The sequence below is a fragment of the Patiria miniata genome, unplaced genomic scaffold (genome assembly GCF_015706575.1).
Source record: "Patiria miniata isolate m_02_andy unplaced genomic scaffold, ASM1570657v1 HiC_scaffold_20, whole genome shotgun sequence".
Lineage (NCBI taxonomy): Eukaryota > Metazoa > Echinodermata > Asteroidea > Valvatida > Asterinidae > Patiria > Patiria miniata.
The window spans coordinates 10,253,200-10,280,432 of record NW_024037059.1 but is presented as its reverse complement, the minus strand read 5'-3'; the positions used below and the strand labels follow the sequence as shown (position 1 = coordinate 10,280,432).

General features: G+C 42.0%; 1 protein-coding gene across 3 annotated transcripts; it reads left to right on the top strand.

Moving 5' to 3' along the window:
• The first annotated feature begins 22 nt into the window (after nucleotides 1–22).
• LOC119728155 (aminoacyl tRNA synthase complex-interacting multifunctional protein 1-like) lies at nucleotides 23–27,173 on the top strand. Of its 3 annotated transcripts, none has more exons than XM_038200228.1 (7): nucleotides 23–138; nucleotides 11,090–11,235; nucleotides 16,067–16,177; nucleotides 18,284–18,442; nucleotides 24,102–24,310; nucleotides 25,480–25,648; nucleotides 26,637–27,173. In XM_038200228.1, exons 2-7 carry the CDS (start codon nucleotides 11,127–11,129, stop codon nucleotides 26,807–26,809), a joined length of 930 nt encoding a protein of 309 aa, XP_038056156.1. In that variant the 5' UTR covers nucleotides 23–138; nucleotides 11,090–11,126; the 3' UTR covers nucleotides 26,810–27,173. The 3 variants fall into 3 exon arrangements, with proteins under 3 accessions (XP_038056156.1, XP_038056155.1, XP_038056157.1); XM_038200227.1 differs by lacking the exon at nucleotides 23–138 and adding an exon at nucleotides 1,426–1,585; XM_038200229.1 differs by lacking the exon at nucleotides 23–138 and adding an exon at nucleotides 6,050–6,081.
• The last annotated feature ends 60 nt before the right edge of the window (nucleotides 27,174–27,233 follow it).

Sequence of the window (27,233 nt, the reverse complement as noted above, 5' to 3'; positions counted from 1 at the left end):
ACGTGGTTTCGCCCGCCAGCTGAAGCGGTATACCGGGGTGTGGCACTTGGAGCCAGCACGTGAGAGATTTAGGAGATGGATGAGAACCAGTGATGCCTGTCCACTCTACCAAGAGAGTGCAGCTGACAGATAGCAAAGGTACTATCTCTATCCAGAGCCCCCTACACCTATTATATGGGGACAAGCTGATAGCCTTGGTCAAGGCTAGTGCAACAACAGAGTTCCAAGGAGAAAGTTGTTGTCACTTTCCACCCCTCACTTCCCCCGCCCCATTCGTACAGTAACCAGTTCTAACCATCATATTCTTCACACATCAGATCGACTTCAACGTGCTGTACAAGAAGAACCCATAGTTGCCTACAGGCGGCCACCCAGTCTCAGGGATCTCATTGTCCGGGCAGAAGTCCCCCCCCCCCCCCCCCCCCTTTAATGATAATGTTAACCCCCCTTTGCCACAGGGAACTTTCAGGTGTCCCAACATCTCCAAATGCATCGTATGTAGACAACATCAGAGAATCGGACTCCTTCACCAGCCATACCGGTGGTACCACCCATAGGACAAGAGGTCATGTCACCTGCACCACCACTAATCTAATCTATTTAAAATCTTGCAAAGTTTGTGGTGTTCAATATATATAAATAGGTGAAACGAGAACTACACCCAAGAGACGTTTCTACGGCCACAGATCAACATTCAACACCCATAAGCTGGACACACCCGTAGGACATCATTTCAATCTTCCTAATCACTCAATTTCTGACATGATTTTACAGGGCATTGAGGCACTTGGGCATTGAGGCACTAGGAAAGTCTGAGTAGAGAGAAATTATGGATAAGACGTCTCCAGACCATTCAACCCCATGGTCTGAACATCCAAGTAGGAAATGACTAATAACTTTTTGTCTTTGTCTATTCTCCTTTTCACCACAGATTCTCCTTTTCACCACACCCCCTCCAGTCTGCCTCATTCACCAATTAACTACCTTTCTCTCCCTCTCCCCATCATTGACTTGGTCCTTTGTGGTCAACCATCCCCTTCCCCCAATCCCCCTCCCTTTTGTTACCCTCCTTTCTGTTCAGCCACCTGCTTTCTCTGTGTATTTTCCTCTGCATCATCTATTTCCACTTGACTGCTTTTGTTACATCAGTATATAATGTATACATGTTCCTGTTTATGTTTATAGTCTTGTCATTTAGCCCTCGAGAAAGACTCTGCTAGGGTCGAAACGTCAGGCCACTAACTATTTGTTTGTCTTTATATAGAGATCAGTGGATCGTACCAACGGGGCACGAGGTTGGATCGAGACGCGACGAACGAGTACAAGTGGAGTCAGACTCAACCTCGTCCCCAGGGTGTCGAGCAGTACGCGCCCACAACTACTTACTATGGGAAACGCGGTTGGAAATAAAGTAAGCACTGGGGACGAGGTTGAGTCAGACTATTTGTACATTTTGCATGGCGCACGTGCGAACCTCGATCATCCTGATCTTCATTCTGTCTCTGGTTTCGTCTCCAAAGACCTGAAGACCCACCCTTCTCCGCATTACTGCTGCTAGTCTTCTGCTATCTACTTCCTGGCTTATGTGAGTCCTATGACTAGATGATAATCCAGTGCCAGTGGCGTAGCACGGTCATTATTTATTTGGGGTTACATTTAATTAGGGGCTTGCTTAGCCCGACTGCGTCTGGCCGTACAGTACTATCGCAAGCTCTGTAGTAGTCGGACTCCCTATTATCGCGGCATCCCTATTATCGCGGCATGAGAAATTTCTCTTTTTACAGTGTCAAAACTCCTTCAAGTGGCGATTTTTATCCAGTTCACCAGTCATCAAGGATTTTCTACCGAAATGTATATAAAGGACGATTAAAAAATGTTGTGTCTTTCGGGACTTTTAACGATTTTAATAAATATTAACGTTTTCCAAAACTTGCAAAATGTTCCCTCACCGTGTCTGCTAAAAGGTACCGTTTATATTTTAACATAAATCTTTAATTGCGCTCTGTCCATGAAAGTTCCATTGTCTGGTTCCCATTCTTCAGCTGCAAATGTAAAATGAAGTCGAACGACGATATTTGCAGCGCGAAATCGTAACAACTTTTACGGGATCAAAATAAGCACCGCGCGTTAGCGAAAATAAAACGGCACACTGTGTAAAGTGAATGGCGCCCTCAATCGCCGATCAGTAGACTTGCCTCAGGGATTTGTGTTCTCCTTTCGGGGGAAGGGCAGGGTCTTAAGAAATCATCCTGCAGACATTTTGTCTTTAATCAACTTGAACGTTACAGGGAAAATATCAGACTTTATTCAGGGGGTGTTTGGTCAAACACAAACTATGAACAAAAAAGTTGGGATCATTATAAAAACCACTTCCCGCATACCGCGATAATAGGGAGTCCACCTCCATTCGCACACGCCTCGCATGTCTAATTTCACAGGCATCGTACACGGAATAAACCACACCACCCGTCAGATTTTGTTATATTAATTTAAAAAGGAAGAGTTATACTACACATAAGACCGGACAATTCTGGAAGGTTAGTGCCTATAGTGGGCAATCTCTATTCCGAACGAGAAACGTGATAAGTACCGCGATAATACGGCGTTCCATCCTACGGCCAGACGCCCGATGCTTCCACAGAGACTGAATTTTTTGGGCCGCCGATGTAGCGAATTTGCTACATCTTTCGATCGCGATTATCTTTTCATCCAGGACACAAATTTCCAAAGTTAAGGTTCGTAGTCGTAGAGCAACTCATACCTTTTCGAAAAAACGTTCTTTGGTCTCAATATTTTCATCCATCTGGCCACAAGACGAATTTCAGTCATCAGATTCCACAAATATCGTCCCCCATGCGATCCCCCATGCGATTTCAAAATGGCGGCCGCGCTGTAATGTATGCATTATGCGAGCGCGCTTGGGCAAGATAATGAATATGCATTATTTAGTTCATGACCTCGTGTTTGTATGGCCAGCCGCGCTGAGTGGGTCCGACAAACGTCATTAACTATGATGCATATTCATTATCTTGCCCAAGCGCGCTCGCATAATGCATACATTACAGTGTGGCCGCCATTTTGAAATCGCATGGGGGATCGCATGGGGGACGATATTTGTGGAATCTGATGACTGAAATTCGTCTTGTGGCCAGATGGATGAAAATATTGAGACCAAAGAACGTTTTTTCAAAAAGGTATGAGTTGCTCTACGACTACGAACCTTAACTTTGGAAATTTGTGTCCTGGATGAAAAGATAATCGCGATCGAAAGATGTAGCAAAATCACTACATTGGCGGCCCAAAAAATTCAGTCTCTGTGGAAGCATCGGGCGTCTGGCCGTACTACAGAGCTTGCGATAGTACTGTACGGCCAGACGCAGTCGGGCTAGGGCTTGCTCTACTGAGCGGTCATACTAAAAAGCGTCAACACAGCGTCAACACACTCCAAAGCGTCAACACGGCGTCAACACAGCGTCAACACATCCAAAATGCATTAAAATTGACACAAGCAGTATGTAACCCATACGGTATGGACAGAAACAAGATTTTGGCTTCAAATCAATAGGTTAAACGTCTGCAAATTGCGATTTTTAGTTCAAGAAAATTGGCTCTCTCTCCGTGCCGCTCCGAAATCGGCTGCCATGTTGCCTCAGTGGCAGCGCGGACCATACCATTATGCTAAAGGTGAAGGTTGTACAATAAACCTCAGTCCCTCACAGATCAGAGTGCACTGGTGTCCCTCTCTGCAGCAAGGCACCCTCTGTTGTTTATGACAAGATTACCTACACACCCCTACTTTAAATGGTGTAGTCCCAGCTTTGTGCGAAGTCAAAATGGCGGACAACGGCCGTGCAAGTGAAGGGTCAATTTTTCGCGTGAAAATACTATATTTTTAACAACAAAATGGAAACTCAATCCAATGAAAATTCTCTTTTATTCTATGCTTTACAATTATATACCTTTTCTGTCAATTCAGAATGTGTTTTGGATGTGTTGACGGTGTGTTGACGCTTCTGTCATGTGTTGACGCTGTGTTGACGCTTTTTAGTGCGACCCCTACTGAGCGGTCATACTAAAAAGCGTCAACACAGCGTCAACACACTCCAAAGCGTCAACACGTCGTCAACACAGCGTCAACACATCCAAAATGCATTAAAAGTGACAAAAGCAGTATGTAGCCCATATGGTATGGACAGAAACAAGATTTTGGCTTAAAATCAATAGGTTAAACGTCTGAAAATTGCGATTTTCAGTTCACGAAAATTGGCTCTCTCCGTGCCGCTCCGAAATCGGCTGCCATGTTGCCTCGGTGGTAGCGGACCATACCATTATGCTAAAGGGTGATAGCGTTGTACAATAAACCTCAGTCCCTCACAGATCAGAGTGCACTGGTGTCCCTCTCTGCAGCAAGGCGCCCTCTGTTGTTTATGACAAGATTACATACACACCCCTACTTTAAATGGTGTAGTCCAAGCTTTGTGCGAAGTCAAAATGGCGGACAACGGCCGTGCAAGTGAAGGGTCATTTTTTCGCGAGAAAATACTATATTTTTAACAACAAAATGGAAACTCAATCAAATGAAAATTCTCTTTTATTCTATGCTTTACAATAATATACCTTTTCTGTCAATTCAGAATGTGTTTTGGATGTGTTGACGGTGTGTTGACGCTTCTGTCATGTGTTGACGCTGTGTTGACGCTGTGTTGACGCTTTTTAGTGCGACCCCTACTGAGTGGAGCGTTGAATTACAGGTACCCCTCCATACCAACGCTCCACCGATTCGCCTAGCCCCACTAGTGTGGCCGTCGGTATGCTGCACTGAACCTAAGGCCACACACCGTGGTCCGCGCACTACTGAGGATGTTTTCATAAAATTGGCAGGGAATTTCTTACATATGGTTGTATTCTACGATGTCCCATCTATCACTTCTGGGATTCTTAGGTGTAATGATGTTCAATTTTCCGAGATATTCTTGAATCTTTCTGGAGCCCATATGCACTCGTGAAACGTCCGGTGATGGCAGCCATTTTGAATGTGACAAGAGATGACCTCAAGCTGTGACGTCGCGTTTATGCAAATTGCTTGTCGAGCAAGGGCGCGAGTTGCAAATGCGACGGCTGTTTCCTGTGCCGTAGATCCTGAATAGGGATCAGTGCACGTGGCCCCCAGACGATAAATGCATGGTACAGGAAACAGCCGTCGCATTCGCAACTTGCGCCCTCGCTCGACAAGCAATTTGCATAAACGCGACGTCACAGCTTGAGGTCATCTCTTGTCACATTCAAAATGGCTGCCATCACCGGACGTTTCACGAGTGCATATGGGCTCCAGAAAGATTCAAGAATATCTCGGAAAATTGAACATCATTACACCTGAGCATCCCAGAAGTGATAGATGGGACATCGTAGAATACAACCATATGTAAGAAATTCCCTGCAAATTTTATGAAAACGTCCTCAGTAGTGCGCGGACCACGGTGTGTGGCCGTAGGTTCAGCGCAGCATACCGACGGCCACACTAGTGGGGCTACGATTCGCCATACTTTGGTAGCACCATCACAGTAGCATAGTCACAAACTCACGCAAGGACAAAAAGACCCCCAAAAAACGGTAAAGAGATTACAAATGAGAGAGACAGTTATCCTGGATTGATCTATACATTCTTGACATTCCATGAGACCCCTTATATTGTTCCCAAACAGCGAACATTTTGGAAAAAAACAGCAAAATAGTCTGAAAACTTACAGTTCAATGTGTTTGCATGGAGGCTCAGTTCTTGAATTAGCTTGTCAATGAGGGCGTCTGACGTGACGTCACCGTCGTTGCTCGATCGCGAAGAAAAACAAGTCGCGATTTATCTACGACTGTTTTGTGTAATAATACGTGCTCCTTGGGTGTGTTCGAAGCCCATACTGTCGTACGGCACGGCGCGGATCGGATCACGTATTATTACACGAAACAGTCGTTGATAAAGCGCGACTTGTATTTCTTCGAGATCGAGCAACGACGGTGACGTCACGTCAGACGCCCTCATTGACAAGCTAATTCAAGAACTGAGCCTCCATGCAAACAAATTGAACTGTAAGTTTTCAGACTATTTTGCTGTTTTTTTCCAAAATGTTCGCTGTTTGGGAACAATATAAGGGGTCTCATGGAATGTCAAGAATGTATAGATCAATCCTGGATAACTGTCTCTCTCATTTGTAATCTCTTTACCGTTTTTTTTGGGTCTTTTTGTCCTCGCGTGAGTTTGTGACTATGCTACTGTGATGGTGCTACCAAAGTATGGCGAATCGGTGGAGCGTTGGTATGGAGGGGTACTCGTAATTCAACGCTCCACTCAGTAGAGCTAATTAGGGGCTAAATAGGGCCTATTGAAGGGGGGGGGGGCTGTACTGTAGCACTAGCACTTGCAGTGTATTGTACATAGGCCTAGATTAGCCCTGGTGGACTCCCTTTCCTCCCTACGTTACGGAGGGATAGTCGTATTGCAATGAAGACTTCGTCCAACCTGGGCTAAGGCTACTCCTATAGTCTGTCTAGATCTAGAAGCCCGCAAAATTGTCTGCAGCACAAAACACTAATAAAGTACAAAAACGTCCATCAAAATGCAGACATTTCACACAGAACCGCTGCACAGTTTGCCCCTATACTCCGTACTTTACCTCTTGACATACTCACGTATCATGGGCAGAACTAACATAGGTGGATTCTGTCGGTTTTTAGGCCAAAATGATGAAAAATATGCCCTTTCCGCACTGAGCCAACCGAACACTTGAAACGTGCACGAGCGATGATTTTCGGTTCGCTCGGAGCACGCCGCGGGGGGTACGGTACAGGCGAAATGATAGTATGTGCATGCGTACAAGTGCATGTACCGTACCCCCCTCGGCGCGCTCCGAGCGAACCGAAAATCATCGCTGGATCATATTTGTTTTGTTATTCGGCGCAGCGCGCACAAGTATTGGAATGACGCACAGGCGCGCGCAGTTGCTATAATTCGTCGGATCAGTACGCGACATCGTGTAAAGCTGCAATTCAAAACAATTTGAAACATGATTTAGCAACTTTTGATTTTAAATTGAGATCCTAGAATGCTGTTTTTTTCTCGGAATATGAAGCTGAAGCTGAGCTGAAACTTCATCAGGTTGTTCAGTATCCTTCATTAGATTTTGAACACTTGTGTTGCTTCAAATGAACAAAATGCACTAATTACAAATGATGGACTATAGAGCAGTTTTTTGCTGAAAACGATTTTGCGGGGTTCTTAATAGGAGTAGGTATTACGGTCATCCTGCATGTAGGACTGTTAGTCGGGTACCAGCTGGTGGGTCTCTAACCGTTTTGTGCATGCGGAACTGAGGTTACCAGAGTATCATGCCTGTCTTTGATTTTCTGATCATTTTGAAAACATTCGTTGTGACAAAGTTGTGGCACATTTTACTTCGAATTTCTTGACAATGACAAATCCAACACTCGCGCAAATTCACAGGAAGCCTTACAAGTAAGTGATTTTATGGGCAAAATTTAGCCCCACTAGTGTGGCCGTGGTATGCTGCGCTGAACCTCTGCGCAACATACCGCGGCCACACTATTGGGGCTAGGCAAAATTATACGTAGTTATATGTAGCGGATCAAAAGATACATTGTATAATGATTTCGCTTGTATTTATGCGAGGGAAGCGCGTGGCATTGCATACGCCATGTTCACGGGTCTATAATTGGGGTAACATTTATTGAAGGGGGGGGGGGGACTGGTACTGTAGCAGGGTACGTATGTATAGCCCAGGTTGGACTTCGTTGTGTACACACAATGGAGTCCAGGGTATGAATCTCTCCTGCCATAACACATTTTTTTCATATTTTTACCTGACGGAGGAAGCTAAAATTTCGCTTACATACCAGTATGTTGCAGCGTAAGAATTGTACGTGTTCAGTAGCTATCCCATTATCGCAGGGTGTTTGCGATATTGACGTTTCCTTTTCTGGTCACACGTAAAATTACCGAAGTTTAAATCGCTACAGAACACTCACCTTTCACTTTCAGTTTTTTCTCAGGTCAGAAGTTAACCTGAGGAGTTTTTCTTATTATGACAGCTACTTTCACGATCAAAATCGATGGATTAGTTCCAGAAAAATAGTTTTTTTTTATCACTTTTACAGAAAATACTCATTTTGATCGAATTTGCATCAATTCAGGTTTTAGAAGGTAAGACCTTAGGTGACGCTTTTTTTACAGCCATAAATAGATTTAGTGACTTATTTTCTGCCTAGAAAGTCAAGATTTCAAGCTGAAATCAGTTTCGCTCAGTGCGAAAGGGACGAAAAACAAAACTTGGGTGCCTTCTTGATTTCGCCCGATTTTGCGTCCATCACGTTTAACATGCGTTTAATAAGTAGGGTGTGATGGGTGGGGCCGGGTGATACTGAATGGGTTGTGTTTTGGTGGGATGATTAGTGATAGGGTGTGGAAGTGGGGTGGACATAACCTCTTAACAGAAGCACCTACATGTATGGCAATATTGTTTGCACCATTGTCTCTCTCCTTTCCAGAGCTTTTATTTGATTGAAATTCGGCTATATTTCAACTTAAAATAAACATTATGCTAATTAAGCCTGTTGCGGGTACCCGCCCGCGGAGGCCAAGAACCGGTTCCATTTTATCCGGTCGGGTACCCGTAACCGAATTTATAAATTTCGAGGCAACGTCCGAGACAAAAAAAAACACAAGTACATGCATTCAAATATAACTAACAGAAGATTTACAAAGTTCAGAGTGAGTTTACCGACGATTTTGCGATTTATATTTTGTTTTCAGTTAGACTATCTTTGATGCGTCTCCAGAAGCCCGAAAGTGGCGACACACGATAGTATCAACCCATTGTTTGTGTTTGTAATAAAGCTTCTTGTAGCCACTAGCCAGGAAATCATCTTCTCTGATGCGCCGCAGATGGCGAGTACGAGTAGTACCCGTAACAAGTCCGTAACCTAAGTAAGATTTACAAAGTTCAAAGTGGTTGCGGTTTTTAGTTTGTATTCAGTTTTGTTGACTATCTTTGGAGTTTGAATTGATGCATCTCCAGAAGCACAAAAGTTGACCCATTGTATGTGTTTATAATAAGTTTCTCGTAGCGGGCCGCCAGGAAATGATCTTCTTTGATGCACCGCAGATGGCGGAATAAACAAACGATACTAAGTGATTGGCGTTTTAATTGCAGTCACGCACAATAAAAAAAGATGACAAAATGTAAGCCCAAGTTACTTTGCTGTGTCTGTGACTCTGTGTGATTATTTCTTGTCCCTGACATTCCCTGTCTCATAACCTTGCTGTCCGGTGATCATCATGCCATGTTCAGGAAGTAGCCACATTTGGTCACATTTTGAGAAAAAGTCGAAACTGTTTGTTAATTAATTGTTTTTCTTTAACCCGATTTTTTCTGATGTACGATGTCTCAAAGCCTGAGAAAGTTTGAAGGGTATTAATAATTTCCTATGATCGAACAAAGTGTAGATAAAAAATATACCTTTAACAACAAATGATACAATAAAAAAAATAACCACGCGCCAATATTTTCTGCGGAACTGGCCAATCACAACGCACGTAAGAAGTGCAACTTGACTAGCGATTAGCGTAGTACAGCATGCATGCGCCGGGTCCCTATGATAAAGCACAACACTATTTGTGCACGTGCTTTCACTTACCGTTACATGTAGTACTGACTGCCGTGCCGGTGTAGCATGAATTTAGGTTTTATGAACTACGGACTCATTGGTGGTATTGCGCATGCTCATGCATAGATAATTAGGAGAGGGACCAGTCACGTGAGAGGGTTTAACCAATAAAAGGGAAAAGAGTCCGATTTTCACACGAGTCTGATTTTCATATGATGCCGGTCGTCGTATGCATGCCTAGCCGAGTAAGCCGACCACGCTGCGCTGCAGTCAGTGTGGGCCACCTGGGCTAGCTGAGGTGACGGCCGGATGGACTACAAAAATTCATTTAATTTTCAACTTTTCTGTCAATACAGATTAATAATTTCTAAGCGTTGAGTATTACTATTATAAAATCTGTTTACTTACATGTACATGTAGCTGTTGTGTCAGTTACAGGAATTACAGTGTCAATCTGTTGTTCATAACAGTGTCCATCAGAGAATTATCATTTTTTGTCACAGTCTGCCCCGATGTATTATTTTTTTCAGCATGTTGGAGCATTTACCTAGAGCTTTCAAATGGACAATGATCATTCCCAAAACGCTCCTCACATTACGCTTAATCAACATCAAATAGGACACCAGTTGCAGTTTTATGAACTTTGTCTGTCCTTAAATGTCATTAGGGACACTTTCATTTAATTTTGTAGCTCTGCCACATGTTTTTCCTGGTGGCTTGAAAGACAAATTTTGTATGTATTGGACCTATAAATAGTGTGTAGTTTATTTTCAGTCTGACAGTTTGTTACAAAAAGTGTACCCATGATTGTGGCTGTGCACACATGTACACACACGTTTGGTTATGGTGTACATCAAGGAGTTTCTATTGTTCCTCTTCCCTTTTCCTTTGTTTATACTTTAACTTTCTTACAACAGCTCTCATTGGTTTGTACACATTTCTAATCGAGGAATCCTTGATTTGGCTCCTGTCCTTGATTCATCGATGATGTCGCACGTGTGTGTCCTCACATTTTTCATCCACGATTTGAATGCCTGAACATGCCCATGGAAGAAATCCTAGATTTCTGTTATTGTTCATACATGTGTGTAATTAAATAATAATTTAATTCATCCATTCAAAATAGCATCAAGCTCCACATGAAGTTACTGTATTACAGGTACATGCAGTGGCTGCACTCTGCCTTGTCTGCCTGCCTCAACCCTGCAAAAACTGTCCAACCTCCTAAATGGGTTATAAGAGTCCTGTAGCTACACGTACATGTAGGTTTGTAGGACATGTTCTCTGATCTGTTTACATCAAATGTTGGCTGATCTCCAGTCTAGCATGTCCAGTGGCTGTCATCTGTTAGAAATCAGTGGCACAGCTACATGCTTTCTGAGCATTTGTCTTTGTTCACATTTTATTAATCTAACAGGTTCCTCATTCGCTGTGGCCGATACGTCCGTTCAACCATGTCTGGAAATTCAGTGGTTATGGAACGTCTTGAGCAGCGAGCACAGCAGGCAGATCAGATCATTGCACGCCTGAAGAGCCAGCTCAATGAGCTGAAGAAAGCTGCAGGTAACAAGAATCAATCATTGGCAGAAAACAGTGTCCAGTTTCAGGATCTAGTGTTTCAGAATGATTGAATTAAACAAAATGAAAAGTGGCATCAGCTGTAATTTAATTTATTTTCTCTCCGTCATATCACTTTTGTTATTCCTGCCAAATTGAAGCAATTTCTGCTCCTGAAGTCAAATCAATGCCATTTTTAATTCTACATATAGAGTGTTTAACTCCAAAATTTAAGGAATTTAAATTTAACTTATTGTCATCAGTTGAAATAAACATTATGACAATCTTCTTGATGTTCAGTGTTCATGATAAAGTCTTTCAAATATTGTGCAGCTAGCATGGCTAGTGGTCTGAACCCTGAACAGTTAGTTACCACAGGCATGACAAGGGTTAAAAAAAACCCCTAAATTTCATCCATTTTTTTTTTCTGTAATAGAAAGCGTCTTGAAACGCCATGGTGTCGGACATACATTGTACCGGTACATGTACATGTACTCAGGCAAATGATTTTATTGTTTACCTATTCATGAATTGTTCTGTTGAAGTAACAACTGAATTGGTATAAAACAGTGTTAGAAATAAACTATACATTTTTATTTCAACAAATTACTTTACTAAGATTCAAAACGATACGTGTTGTACATGATTCACTTGGCATTTGAATTTGTTGAGGCTTTTCATTGAGGTTTTTTATTTTTTATTTGATTATGCCACGGAATGTTCCCATGAGTACACTGTAGATCATGTCACCTGGTCACAGTTGAATCCATGCCGCCAAATACAAACACCGATGGGAAAGACAATGAAAGAAGAAGGCTCCATTGTTGAAAAAGACAGGTGCTCTGATATGAACATTTTACAAAGTCTGGCTATAGTGACCAATTGGATTACTTCTGTAATGAAGCAACATTTGAATAAGGGAATAAATCTGTGCTCGGGAGGTTTTAATCACTCTGTTTAAGACCGCTCGGAGTCTGGGTGCTGATATTTGGTGAGGGTAATTATCAGCACCCAGACTCCAAGCGGTCTTAAACAGAGTGATTAATACCCACCAAGCACATATTTATTTCCGGTCAAAAAAAAATCAAAACTTTTCGGTCAAAAAACCCTGATTTTCTTCAACAAGTTCACTTCATGTTTTTTTAAACACCCCTCTAGCTAAATAATGGAGTGTCCAGCTTGTGAATAAGATGTAAACAACTCCTTTTATGGAGATTGGCACGCGCGTCGCACGTACTGTAGTACGTAGTATTGCACATGCCTACGTGCTGATTGTGAACGTTCAACCAATAAAACAGTAAGAGGCACTGGATTTTTAGGAGTCCAAATTTCATGCAACACTGGAAAGTGTTTAAGACCAGCTAGCCATGTCTTTATCATCCATTTACATAAGACTAGCCACGTGACGGGCTCTCGACCAATAGGAATGGGTAAACCGTCTTACATGTAGGTATTTATGAATGACACCATTACATGTATAATGTCCAGTTGAGCATAAATGCAAAATCACCAAGATTACTAAATTAAAAAGTATATTACTGATTCTGTATCTTGATTGGCTTAGGATCTGTTACATGGTGCGAATAACATTTCTTTGTACTCACCGAAAAACTGTAACAAACGTGTACATAGCAGCCTTAAGTGTCTCTACCTTGTTTATATTGTTCTTGAAAATTATACTTGTTCATGTAGTTCTTACTGCTGGAACATGTATACACAGCATGACATATGCCACTACCAGCACTTGCATACATGTACATATAGTGTCTCACAGTACAACCTACGGTACATGTATCTGGGCAATTCCACACTTTTGGGCCCAAATGTGTGACATTTGAGAAGACCTTTTAAGTTTTGATGATAAAACTATGATCTTGGTCTCTCCATTTTTGCTGTACACATTGCAAGCTTCGAACAAATATCCTCACCTGCAAAGGATACCGGTTTTGTATATTAAAAAATATAGTGGCTATTGTTTTAAAAAGTGTAACGCACGTTACAGACATTTGAGATTAATGTCACAAAGTAAGCATTTAAGTTTAATGATCCCCTAATGTTGACTTATTCAAGAAGATGTACCCTGGAGGAATGCTTATCAGTCAAAACCTAGAAAACTCAGAGTCAGCGTGAAGAATCATTTGATATTTTATCATGTTTATAATCAGGATTTATACGTACGAACAGACTGGACATTTGTCAAAAAATGTCTGTCCCTGTTAGTACGTAGCGCTAATCTTATCATAAATTTGAAGCCAGTGTGAAAACTGTTATATTTTCGCTTGATAACAATGTAAAATGGCTTAATAATGTCACTGGAAGTGCCTATTAGAAACTGAATTTGTCCTAAGCACCCTTTTCTTAGCAGTGTGTCTGTCCACGTTACATACGTATCACACAGAAAAGATGCCTGTTTTTTCTCAAATAAAACAAGGTATCATCTTTTGTCTTGTCTTGTTCTAGTCACTTTCAACTTAGCAAGATATTGGAAAAAACTGAAGAAAATACTAGCATATCTTTTACCCTTAATACACAACATCCATAAACTTATCTAATTGGCCCATTAGGCCAAAAAAAAAAAAAAAAATTCGGTCTCTGGTCAGACCAAAGTTCTGGAATTGACGCGGCCACGCGTTTTGTTTTTGTTGTTGTTTTTTTTGTTTTTTTTTTTCAAGCTTGGATTATACAGACAAGGTGGGTACTATTTTGGTTTTTTTGGTGTCCTCATGTACATTGGTGTCCTCAATAATTTGCCTTGGTGCTTATTATTTGCCTTGGTGCAATTTCCCATTCCTTGGTGCTCTTTGGTAAAAAAAAAATGAGGAGGTGCGGAAATAGAGGGCGCTGTTGGAGCTACCGCGGAACATTTTGGAAAAAAAAAAGATCGACGCGCATGATTAAAATCAACGCGCGCGCTGACCAGAGACTGACTTTTTTTTTTTTTTGGCCTTAGTGTGGAAATGCCCATCATGGACTAGCCATCATGACAATTTCCTTATTAAAATGAAGTGGTTTCTGGCTTATCAATCATCAAACCTTGGGGACAACCAGGCACCGGCTTATCCAGATAAGTTGATCAGCTCATATGTCATGACATGCCAGAACGTGCCCAACTGAAAAGAGTAGTTTCTTGTGCGCTCCATAACTGATTTATAATGGTGGAGGAGGATGAGATCCAATAAAAGGAGGAGTGATGAAAGGACTGGGATGACAAGGATCAAGGAGCTTCTGAAGGAAAGGGAAAAACTAATCACTCTAATGTTCATGCGATCCAATTGCTTAAAGGGTGCTCTGTAGAAACACCATGAAGGCATTTGAAAGAATGTACCGTACACAATGTACATGTACAGTGTACATGATGGAAATATTTGATATGCATTGTATTAGGAAAGGGTTCTGGAGAAAATTAATGGTGGAAGTTTTCAAGCTTCTTTCTTTTTCAGCATTTCAAGCCCACCTTTGTACATATTGTAGACACTGTATACTTTGTTGGGTGACATACATTGTACATGTGCAACACATGTGTATTTTGCTCATTTCACACTATTAAAAGGGATACATGTACAAACATGTGACATGGGATTGGGAAATGAAGCAGCATAATAATAGCAAGTTGTTTGTCCTCTTTTTCCCATGTACATTCCCACCCCATTGTTGAGGTTTGTGCTCGTGCTCACCAAGAGTGCAAGAGTATCCAGACAAATTTTACAAGACTGCTCAGAGGACAATTAAGTTTGTTAATATTGATAGAAAATGATAAGTACAAAAAAAATTTTTTACCCAAATACATACAGTAATCCTTTTTCCATTCTTATCGCTGCATGATTATTATCCGTAAAAACCAACACAATCTACCGTACGGTGTATTAACATTCTAAGACATGATAGAGTATTATAACCAGAGTACGTTACATACACACGTAACATGGACAGAAATTGGTCGTAAGATTATGAACATTACATACATGTACATATACATGTACATGTATCAAGGACTTAAAGAAGAAAATTGTGTTTAATTTGGCTGGTAGCAATCTTAAATGTGTGTTGAATAAGTGAGACAACATTGGAGTACTTTCATGTACATACGTGATAATCAATGGAACTGTCAATTTATAGTCAAGACTCTGTCCATGTACAGGTAGTTTGTATGGTGACTGACCCCTGTATATGTTCTTATGCATGTACATGTAGGGAAAAGCAGAGCAAAATATCTTGTTTTGTTGTGCCTAGCTTTAATGTTTCACTCTCCAATCCCAAATGTGCAGTCGTTTGCAGACCATTAGTGTGGAAATTAAGGCCCACTTACCCGTACATGTACATTGTACATTGTGGCATGATTTTGGTTCATTTAGTAGAATTGAATGGAGTGATATCTGTGTGATTGGTCGAAACCAATTGCCACTCAGGAAATATGTTACCCAATAAATTGAGTACAAATTATGGACATAAATGTAACTTCATTCGTCATTCATTACTTGCATAGTAGCACCCCATGGCTTTTGCTTATGTACACATTGTACATGCATATTGTGCACACTTTCCATATTAAACAAAATATTTTAGTGTACAGGTTCATCTTTTCAAACCGTGGACGAAAAATACCGAAGAACAAAAGAGAACAATATCGTCCACGATTCCCAGCATACGTCCGCGATTGGGGTCGTGTACAAAACATATGGAAGTCTTCCTAAAAAAAGAGTACAAACAAAAGAGGGACAGGATGTCCACGATCGACGGTGAACACACGTTTGTGTGTGTACACACATAGAGCAAGGACAATGCATCTTGCATTTCATCATGCCACATAGCTTCTTCTCGTTACCTTTTTCTTGTGAAGTTTCCAACAATGGTGGCAAGGAGGCCAGCCTTCAAGCTGAAAATACTGAGCTGCAGGCTGAGGTGCAGAGAGCATTGAAGAGACTAGTTGCCTTGGAGACCAGTCATGGTGGTAAGTCACTTGCTATGATTACTGTGTTTAATCGTGAGACTTGTTGGTTATTATTCCTAATATGGCCAGTCACTTGCCGTGTCACGCGTACATGTAGCTGCTCTAATTTCTCATCCACGCAACTGACAGCAACATGAGGCTAGCGAACGATGGCCCTAAAAAGGGCTTCAGAAAATTGGCAATTGTCATGGCAAACTACAACCAATCAAGACAAACAAAGCTGTTTTAGGTAGTAAATGACCTACTACATAAACCTATCTAGAGGTATTTTTTTCTCAAAAAAAGGATTTTGATGCATTTTGACAATTTCTTTTAACTAACATCGTCATCTTGGCTGATAGTGGTACCGGGTACTCTGATTAGTTGTACGTAGTTTTCTGTGGTCTCAAATGCAGTCTCGTAAAATCTCGCGTAGGCTTTTGGGCTATGCGTGCATGACCCCGGACAAGAAATTGAGGTCAAACAGGGCTCTGCGCATGACACGGCCACTGACTGTGGCCAGATGAACTATGTTTTGTAGTCGTATTGACTCATCTATCTCCGGACTGATCTTCCAACATGTCCAAGGTCTCCTAGCTTTCTCAATTAGTATTTATGTACAACAGTGTAGTAGTCTCTTTCAAATAACAGGTTTTTTTTTACTTTTTGAAAGACGAATGGGGTAGTCCCATGTGTTTGGACTGCCTCAAGACAAGCTACATGTCGAACATGTAGTTGTTATTTTCTGACACCCGGTCACATCACCTTTTGACTTGATTTGGAATGGATTTACCTTGATTGACCACATGGTTTTTATGATTGATTATCAACTTTTTGAATCTTATCTTTTAAAAACTATTCTTGTTTTTGGCGCCTAACCCAACCCCTTGGGCTCTTTACTTATGTAGAAAGTATCCTGAACCCGCCAAAATCCCTCAATTTTGACATGCAAGAAAAATGTTGGTGGCCAGTGAGTCCATCAGAATCCACCAGTAATGTGCCTATCAAATGGCCCCCCCCCCCCCCCCCGCATGCCCCCCTCCCCCCGCGCTGCCCCCCCCCCCTCCCCCCGCGCTGCCCCAGGTCCGATGTCAGGATTGGATCATGTTTTTCATGCCCCAGGGTGGGGATTTTGGTCACTCAAATTACATTGTTGCCATTGGCATACTACATGGTACGGCAATCAGTAGTGCGCCCCACGTATGTATGTCAGGGCATGGTCGGGGATTGTCACTTACATTTTGCCCAAGGGGTGGGGATTTTGTTACTTCAAAAGTAACAATCCCCACATCTTGGGTGGGGCAGCTGGGGGGGGGGGGAACTTGCGCATTAGGCGGGAATAAATCTATTGAGATCCTGAATCCGCCAAACTCCCCCAACAGCTCAGTATACAGGGTGAGTCCAAAAAAACGAAACCCAATTGTCGGGACTACTGTTTTATTGAAGTTCTGCATGTAGCACTTTCAAAATCTAGGATATAAAAGCCCAATTCATCAGTTTACAAAAATCATTCAAAACACGTACTTTTCAAGTTACGGAATTTTAAACACAACCACCGTTTTAAGGTTCTGTCAACGGATCACAAACAAAGATCAGTGTTCTTTCAACTAAACGAACAATGACGAAATCCTTCAGCAAAACAAAAATTCACACACATCCCTATATGATTCATTTTCGTCATTGTTCGTTTAGTTGAAAGAACACTGATCTTTTTTGTGATCCATGGACAGAACTTAAAAACAGTGGTTGTGTTTAAAATTCTGTAACTTGAAAAGTACATGAGTGATTTGAATGATTCTTGTACTAAAACAAAGCTTAAGAATTGGGCTTGCATATATATCCTACATTTTGAAAATGCTACATGCAGAACTTCCCTAAAACAATGGTCCCAACATTTGGGTTTCATTTTTTTTTACTCACCCTGTAGAGGTATCCTGAATCTATAAAAATTTTGCAGTTCCGCTAGGCTTACAATCCTGAATCCATCAAAATCCCCCAGTTTGTGCAATATGGAGGTTTCCTGAATCCGCCGAAATCTTTTCAGAGGCTGAAAAAAAAAATGAAACTCTTTGCACACATTGAACAGTATGAGTTTGTACATTGTTTGATTGACTGTATATTGCTCAGTTATCCAGATACCATTGCCTAGGCCCTTTTCAAGTCAAGCTAATGGCGAGATGCAAGAGTCAGAGGTCAAAGTTCAAATGTCAGATCCTGTGCTAAAGAGTAAAGATGCTGCAGATCAGGCCAAGCCAGCTCCAAAGACAGCCAAAACAGACAAGAAAGGTAGGAAACATTGAGCAGTTGTATTAAACCCATTGAAGTACCGGTAGCGGTACTACATTGTATTATATTGTGTTGATTTTTAATATTTGTAAATTTTATTGCATTGTATCTTTGAAACTCTGATACATTTCCTCACCGTGCGCAAGCATGAATTTCCTACAATGTAGTTCCGGCTTCGGAAAACCATATCACTACTCGTGCACATGAATATTGCGTGATGTTTGTAGTCGAGCTCAGATGCAGGCTAGGAATGAGGCTGAATATATTTCACTATAATTACTTATTAATACTGATCCAAACATTAAATACATCAGAAGCGAGTGTGGATTTTCATGTCAAAAAATTAGGTACATTTCCCAACGTTTTTATTGGATTTTTTTACAACGGTCATGTATGATTATAATCGATCAAGCTGTTGGTTGATGAACTTTGGTTGGATTTACTTGGGTCGAAAAGCCACCAAAAAGCGCGCATTGTTCGCAATGTTCCTTATTTTCCAATGAAGTTTTGCAAAATCAAACTTTAGCATGTTTAGTGTCTTTTTCAACCCTCCAATGCTTGCCCCGGGCGAACTCAACCCTGCTTGTTGTTGCTTTGAGAACCAAACTTAATGTGGTGTATTTTTGGTGTATGTACAAATGTACATTGTGGCTAAGATTTGGGGATGTATGTTTGGTGTAGTCACATCATTTGCATAAAGCTGGTGCACAATTGGTGTACACCACATGTGCACCAAAACTACACCAACTAAAGAGGTGTACAGCCCAATTGGGTGAGGGTTCACACTACAGTTTCGCCCAGGAGAAATGTCTGGCCCCGGGGATAAAATCTCAGAGGTGGTGCAGGGGTGAGAATTACAAGTGTGAAATATGGCTTATTTTCACCCCCGCATTGCCACAGAGCCATCCCTGAAATTTGGTTTAGTGGAAAAGAGTGTTGGAGTCGAGTCCTCAAAGCCGAGTACCGAGTTCTTTGATGTGCTCGATTTTTACTCCCGAGTACTAGGGTCGAGTACCGAGTCCAAACCAACGAGTCCGTGCCAAAATTGTACAAAGAATCGAGTACGGGCCGAGTCCACATAATTTTTGAGTACTGATAGTCGAGCACGAGCCAAGTACTTAAGTGTACTCGGGTTGTACTCGAGTACGAGTACTCGAGTTGTACTCGAGTACGAGTACGAGTACGAGTTCTCCAACACTGGTGGAAAAGGCATAGGCTTTAGTGCTCGGGCGGATGTGAGTTGCACTGGGAGTAATGGGCAGGGTGGTTGGTGGGGGGGGGGGTTTCACTTTCAGTGACTTCTAGGTTTAGCTCTTCTGTCATACTTTTGGACCACAGAGGAGTTCATTGAGGCAAAGATTTCCATACATTTACCGTAATTTTCGGAATATAAGCCGCGCGGCGTATAAGCCGCCGCAGCACGCAAAAAACTGCAAATTAAGATTTGAAGTCGGCGTATAAGCTGCACCGGCGTATAAGCTGCACCGACGGCAGCGGTTTCAATTTTGTAAGGCTTCCAAATTCTAGCCAAAATGCTCTGAACAAGTTTTATTTACATTACAGAAGCTGTAAAAAGGGCCACAAAAGTTGTATGAAATCATTGACAATCGATACTCTCACAAACAAATGTGGAAATTGATGATGAGAAATAAACACCGGGAATTGCTGCCAGCTGCCCCGTCCGGTCCCCGGCCGTAAAAGTCAATACATCGCCCGGCGCGGCAGCCTACGCCGCGCCGGCCTATGACAACATTTTCCTGCAGCACGTGAGAGAGTATGCAACCCACCGTGATTTTCCCCCATTGCGTGTGTTGTCTGACTGGAGCGCTACATACAAATCTTGCTTTGTGGCAACAGATGCTGATTTGTTTTGTCCTAAAAATGTACAGGTCCGTTTTTATCTCAAAACTTATCAAATTTTTGTGATTACTAACGAGCAGTATTCAAGTTTCGATCATAACTTTCTTCAAAAATACTCAAAACGATGCTGCTATTTTCATGGACGAATCCATTAATTTTGAAAGGGGTGATGTAGTCCCTGTTTAGAATTTTACATCGTTTCTTGAATACATTTCAAGTACAAAAATTATATTGTGACGTTGAACAACTGATCATCGAATAAATTTAATTTTAATACAAAGTATTAGTTGTCTTTTTTCTTTTTTTAAACAGCGGAAATGTTGGTAATTATTGTTTCCAAGATAGTACACCCCAATATTACCGCAAATGGTGTGGTCCGCTGGGGAAAGCATGCTGCATGCAGCAGCAGCACTAGAATCACGTACGGCTTGTTGCAAGCGTCGATCGAAGACAGCTTTCACCGTACTTTTTATAGTCGGGGGTCTTAGGGATATTTTGGTTCACATTCTTCCAAAAGCACCAAATTTGGCACAGATGTCAGTCATACCATACTATTTCGATTTTTGACGGGCGCCAAGACGGGCGCCCCGCGGGGCCGCCATATTGGCAAAATCCAATATGGCCGCCAATCGGGTCAAAGGTCAATTGAACTAAATGAACTAGAATCATAAATAATACCACTTTTCAGGTATTTTCAGGGTCGAGCAATCTGAATCTGATGTTATTTTAATGATTTGAGGCAAGACAGATGCCCCAAGGGACCGCCACATATATCACAGTTAAGAAAATAACGAGCTAAAATCTTAAATAATACCACCTTTAATGGGTTTTCGGGGTCACAGAATCTAAATATGATGTCATTTTAATGATTCGAGGCAAGGCAGATGCTCTAGGAGCCGCCATTTTTGAAAAAAAATGGCGGCCACCCAGGTTGGAGGTACTCGCAGTTAAAACAATACAACAGGTTTTTGGGGGGGGGGGTCCAAATGTCTGATTCTGATGTTATTTTAATTATTTGATTTCAAGTTTACCCCTCGAGATCATTCCGGTCATACCTGGTGTTTCTGGTGCGTCATTCCATAAAAAAAACCTTTTCCCATTAGCTGCACATGTCGGACAGTTTGACATTTCTACGCATACCACAGAAACAATCTTAGATTGGAGCGAGAAAATTGTCCCTAATTATTTTAAGGATGTATAGGCGCGTGTGGTGTGTGCCCGCCATGCTGAGGATGGGTGGAGCTATCAACCAACGGTCGTTTCATTGTCTTCACCACCCAAGATGTTGATCACAGATAACCAAGGCTCAGGGCAACCTCTCACTTGGTGAGTTCCAGTGATATACCCAAACCGTAAATATCCATTTCTCGCATGAGAACCCTGCAGTGAGGCGGGCTCATCAAGCTTGACTTCTTCGACACATCATAACAAGTTTGCAGATGGTGACATCCTCACCTGGTTGGGATACAATTAACTCAGTGCTAGCAAACGAGTCGGCAAAGCCCCATGCTAAAATCGGGATGTACGCCCTATACCTAGACAAGGCTGCATCCACATCTTATGGGTGCACCGGAGTAACTTGATATGCGACCCACTGAACCAGTGAAGGATTGAGAGTCGAGTCACTGCGATCACTTTCAAGATCATTTCAAGCTTGTTTTGGAGATCCTCGGCCTATTGGAGATCTGAGTGGGCTTCAGAAGTGGTGAAAAGTACAGTAACATACTAATCCAAAGCATCTACTCCGATCTCGGTCTGACAAAGTCCTTGGCACCGACCTTCTTCCAAAGCCTAACATGGTGCGACACAACTTGCTTCCCCATTTCATGCAGAGCCCAAGGGGTGTGGTGCAACTGTAGGTATCAAAGGGGCCAGACATCGCTTCTTCACTACTGGAAGCAGCTTGTCGGAAGCATCCCAGCTACCTGCCGTGCTGTTTGAACATGTAAAGCAACCGCTACTACGTACAGGCCACCTTGGTCCAGCAGGAAATTCCTGACTTCATCGTGTGGGGCTGGCACAAAGATGGCACCAGTACATGGCAATCACTATGGACCAACTCTCAATGATGCTTCAGTGACATGTGCCATTCTCGTGCGCTGCGGCTGCCTCATACAAAGGAAGGTTGAAATGCAATCACACTAGGTTTCTATATGCAAGGTCCTCTACAAATGAACAGCTCCATTTAATGGCACACAGCGGCATATAGCATTTTGTCACTGCAGACATCATCTCTAAATACATGTATTTAAATGAAAATAGTTCAAACAATAATCTTTATTGATAAGTCCAATCCTTAATGACCTTTAGGGCAAAATGTGACGTACGATCTTTAATAAAACAATAGATTAAGATTCTCCGACCCTGAAAATCCATGTAAAATGGTATTATTAATAATTGCAGCTCGTTTAGTTTTTAACTGTGACTGACCTCTAACTTGGCTGGCGGTCATTTGGATTTTTCTAATATGGCCTCATGGGCATCCGTCTGGCATCAAATCATTCAAATAACCTCCGATTCAGATTCGTTGACACCGAAAAGCCCTCCAAAGTTGTATTACTTATGATTCTAGCTAGTTTAGTTTTTTAACTGCGGTATGTGGCGGCCATTTTGGATTTTGCCAATCTGTCTTGCCTCAAATCGTTAAAATAACATCAGATTCAGATTGCTCGACCCCGAAAATACCTGAAAAGTGGTATTATTTATGATTCTAGCTCGTTTAGTTCGATTGACCTCTGACCCGGTTGGCGGCCATATTGGATTTTGCCAATATGGCGGCCCTGTGGGGCGCCCGTCTTGGCGCCCGTCAAAAATCGAAATAGTATGGTATGAATGACATCTGTGCCAAATTTGGTGCTTTTGGAAGAAACTGAACCAAACGGCCCCTATAACGCCCTAACATCCCTGACTATTCCGCTCGGCACCTTTACGTGGCACGTGGTTTCGGTTCGTTAATGACTTTCTTAATTGATAATTCATTTCAGCAACATATCTCCTCTTATACCAGTACATTAAATACACATGTGAATTTCATTTTTATTCTTCAAGGCTTGGCGTATAAGCCGCCCTGTGTATAAGCCGCAGTAAACATTTTCATGGGCAAAATCAACGTATAAAATGGTATAAGCCGCGGCTTATATTCTGAAAATTACGGTAGGTGTGCAGTCAACCAGTCATATGTACCTAAAAAAAGAGGTATTATGTTCTGCTTGAGTTACCATGCTAAATTAAACAGTTAATGTTTTCTTGAAATCTCTTTTAAGGAAAACACTTTTCAAGTGCAAATACTACCATGTCAGGAAGGCCATCATTGAGAGAATTCGGGAGAATCCTTCACCATTTACATCTTTTTTGCTTGTCATTCACTACATGATACATTAGACATGTTAGATAAAACATGTTAGTTTTTATACTGTTCTAAGGCTAGAAACAGATTTCATAGTCTATTTTGCAAAGTGAACATTTTTTTTTCGGAATCATGATTTGCCGTACAATGTAAGCCTAGACAATGTCCACAAGTGATTTTAGGTTGCTGCAAATTGTTTATCTGACATGTTCATCTGTTTCCCACGTTCCGAAGTTGCACCAACCAAAATTATGTATTATGAGCGACTCATACAGGTGATCTTTATCTACTTATTTTCATTGAAACAGTCTGTTTGTGAATTCAACAGTCCATCTGTTTGTGTAGAGGACTAACATGACTAATTTGTATGAAGTTACCGTAGCATTATTAAATGTCTTTTCATTTGTACTCTCACCTTGTTTTACTGTGCAATTTCTGTTTTGTCTTAAACAGAAAAGAAGGAAAAGAAAGAGAAAGCTGATGTCCAGCGTGCAGCCACTGATGAACCCAGCATTACCCAAGTTGATTTGCGCATTGGTCGCATTATAGACGTCAAGAAACACCCTGATGCAGACACGCTGTACCTAGAGCAGGTAGACCTAGGCGAAGCAGACCCAAGGACTGTGGTCTCAGGACTCGTCAAGCATGTCACCCTTGAAGAGGTGAGGACACTGAAGCAAGACCCCTCCAAATACATGTATAGCGCAATATTAATAGAGCAGACATGTACACATGTTCATGTACCAATGTGAACCAGTACATGTTTATGAAGTGTACATGTACTTGCATGACTGTCCTGGGTATACAGTAGGCTTGTGCGGTTCCGGCGGTTCCCTGGTTCTAACCGGTTCCAATATGGGAACCGTAACCGGGAGTCCAATATTTTCAAGAACCGGGTACCCGCTATCGTCGGTTCCGGGCCCAAAAGAATCAGTTCCAGATTAAATTACCTATTTTCTGTGCACAAAATTCAAAGCCGAGAATCGGCTCCACAAGAAATCAATCGTGGCGGCGCGGCCCAGGACATTCACTCGGGCCGACTAGTCAAAACAATATTTCACGGGTCAAAGACAAACAGCTCAACAGAGCCCTTTTTGAGTTTACGGTCAACCACGAGGTGTGCATATAGAGCATTGAACCCAATACTGGCCCTGTACGATGGATAATAAACGTGCTCGGGGTTACTTGGACAAGCGGTGGAGTGTTTTAGGTTTTATGAAATGCGGACTCAAGGAGGAAATGCACATGTCATGCATAGATAATTAGGAAAAGGACCGATCACGTGAGAGGGTTTAACCAATAAAACGAACAAGGAGTCCGATTTTCACAGGAGTCTCATGTAGTTGTGCAATGTACACTGAAAGCAGGGTACCAGTGTACGTGTGTACAGTGTATGAAGTGAATCATTCTATTCTCGGCGTCATGGCGGTTGTCGCGGTAAATAAAATTATAAGCAAGGAACAGAGAATAAGTAATAAACGCTAAGCTTGCTTTCAAAAATAGTTTCACACAAAAATTGTTGATTTGAAACCAAATACGTAGTGGAATGTTCATGAACTCCACATCGAACTCCTAGCACTGCTTCAGGCCATTAGGCCCAAGTCCATCATACTCCATCAATATTTCATCACGCCAGGCCTTCTGGACCAAGTCCACCAAAATCCACCGAAATGGGGGTATGGATTTGGATGGAGTTGGGGTGGTTAGGGTTAATTGCCGAAATCTGCCTACATGTACATGTACATGTAGATACCGGTGGTTGTGATGGTGAGGTTTCAGTTGAGGGTCATGTCACTTTGATCAATTGTCATCAGTTCTTTTTGACTGACAGATGCAAGATCGTCTTGTGATTATGTGTTGCAACCTCAAGCCAGCTAAGATGCGAGGGGTGCTGAGCCAGGCTATGGTCATGTGTGCTGCTACAGATGATAAAGTGGAGATACTCATCCCTCCTAAGGGTGTGGTACCAGGGGATCGCGTCAGCTGCCAGGGATATCCATGTATGTAATATACAATGCTTATTCACTACTATATGTACACTCTCTCAGTTTAGTTTTGAGAGATACGGTACATGTCTTATTATTACATGTATCCTTCCAACAAGCAAACAGCAACAAGCAAAATGGTTTAGAGCACACTGCTTGCCCAGCTTCCTGCTGGGGTAGGGTAGCCCACAGTGGCATCTAGCACTCTATACACCACACCAGGATCAAACCTGGCTTGAAAGTACAGTCATACTGTACTGTTGTTCCAAATTTCATTTCCATCTAAATTCAGTTATTTTTCAATTACCCACTTGGATTTAAAATGCAAAAAGAAAAGCACTCTAGAACCGGTAACTTAATAAAGCTTGGTGATTGTTGCAGTAGGCCCACGCATTGATGAGTGAAATTGGATGACTGCATTACCGGTACAAGCTGATCTTAAAGGCCAATCATTAGGAGGCACTTCAATGAATTTGCTAATGATCCAACAGGTGGATGGTGGGAGGCAAGTCATCCTGCATGGATGGAAGTAATTACACGGGCCATTTCACGCAAACATCAGCCTGTTAATTGGGCATTATTGCCGTGTCATCATCAGGCCTGCAATGACCAAATGGGTCAATGAAATTGGACAGGCAGCTATCTGAAGCCTGTCATCCGGGCTATTTCTATCATACAAGGCGGTGGAAACAACACTTTTTGGATGATCAAAGTAATGTACCCCATGGGGTACATCACTCATGTACCACGAGGTATATGCCCCCGACACAGTACATGTGTGTTTGTGGCACATCACATGCTCAGTTCTCGACCAATAAAACATCACAGTCTACTACCGTGGTATAACATGACGATTTGTTGAGCTACTAATCCCGCTGCTAAAAACTGTAACATTAGTTTAGTTAGACTTCACTAATACTTTATGCGTCATCAAACTGGGACTTACAAAAGCTTTCTCTTTCTCTTGTTCTCCTGTATTTCTGTCTGTCCTCGTCTTCTGTAGTGGCGGACAACTTCCCTCCTCAAATGAATCCCAAGAAGAAGATATTTGAGCAGGTCAAACCTCACCTCAGGACCGATGCTAACAAGGTGGCTTGCTACAAGGGTTCACCCTTGGAAGTTGAAGGCAAGGGTGTGTGTGTGGCTCCAACCCTTAGCAAAGCTGAAGTGCGATAGACTCAACCACAATCAACCTTCCTACTTACGCTGGTGATGTACCATGTGTACTAGCTAGGCTTGACTTTGAATTAGTTCTTAATGACACTTAAAGGCATCACGCAACATTATAAATATAACAGCCAAGGGTTGTTGTTTTTTTTGCGAAAGTACATGTATGTCCAAACATACCTCTTATGTTGGTCAATTTTTGAATGCTTGAGGGGCTTTTTGTAGTACATGTACCGGTACTGGTGCCCACTCCCAGATCTGCAATTCCTATAGCAAAGTACGTCCTGGTCAGTAGTACATTTTATTGAAGGCAGACATCTTGACTAACTTCAAGCCCTGCTTAGTTATTAAAGATATAGTCCATCATTTGTAATTTGTGCATTTTGTTTGTTTGAAGCAACAAAAGTTTTCAAAATCTAATGAAGGATACTGA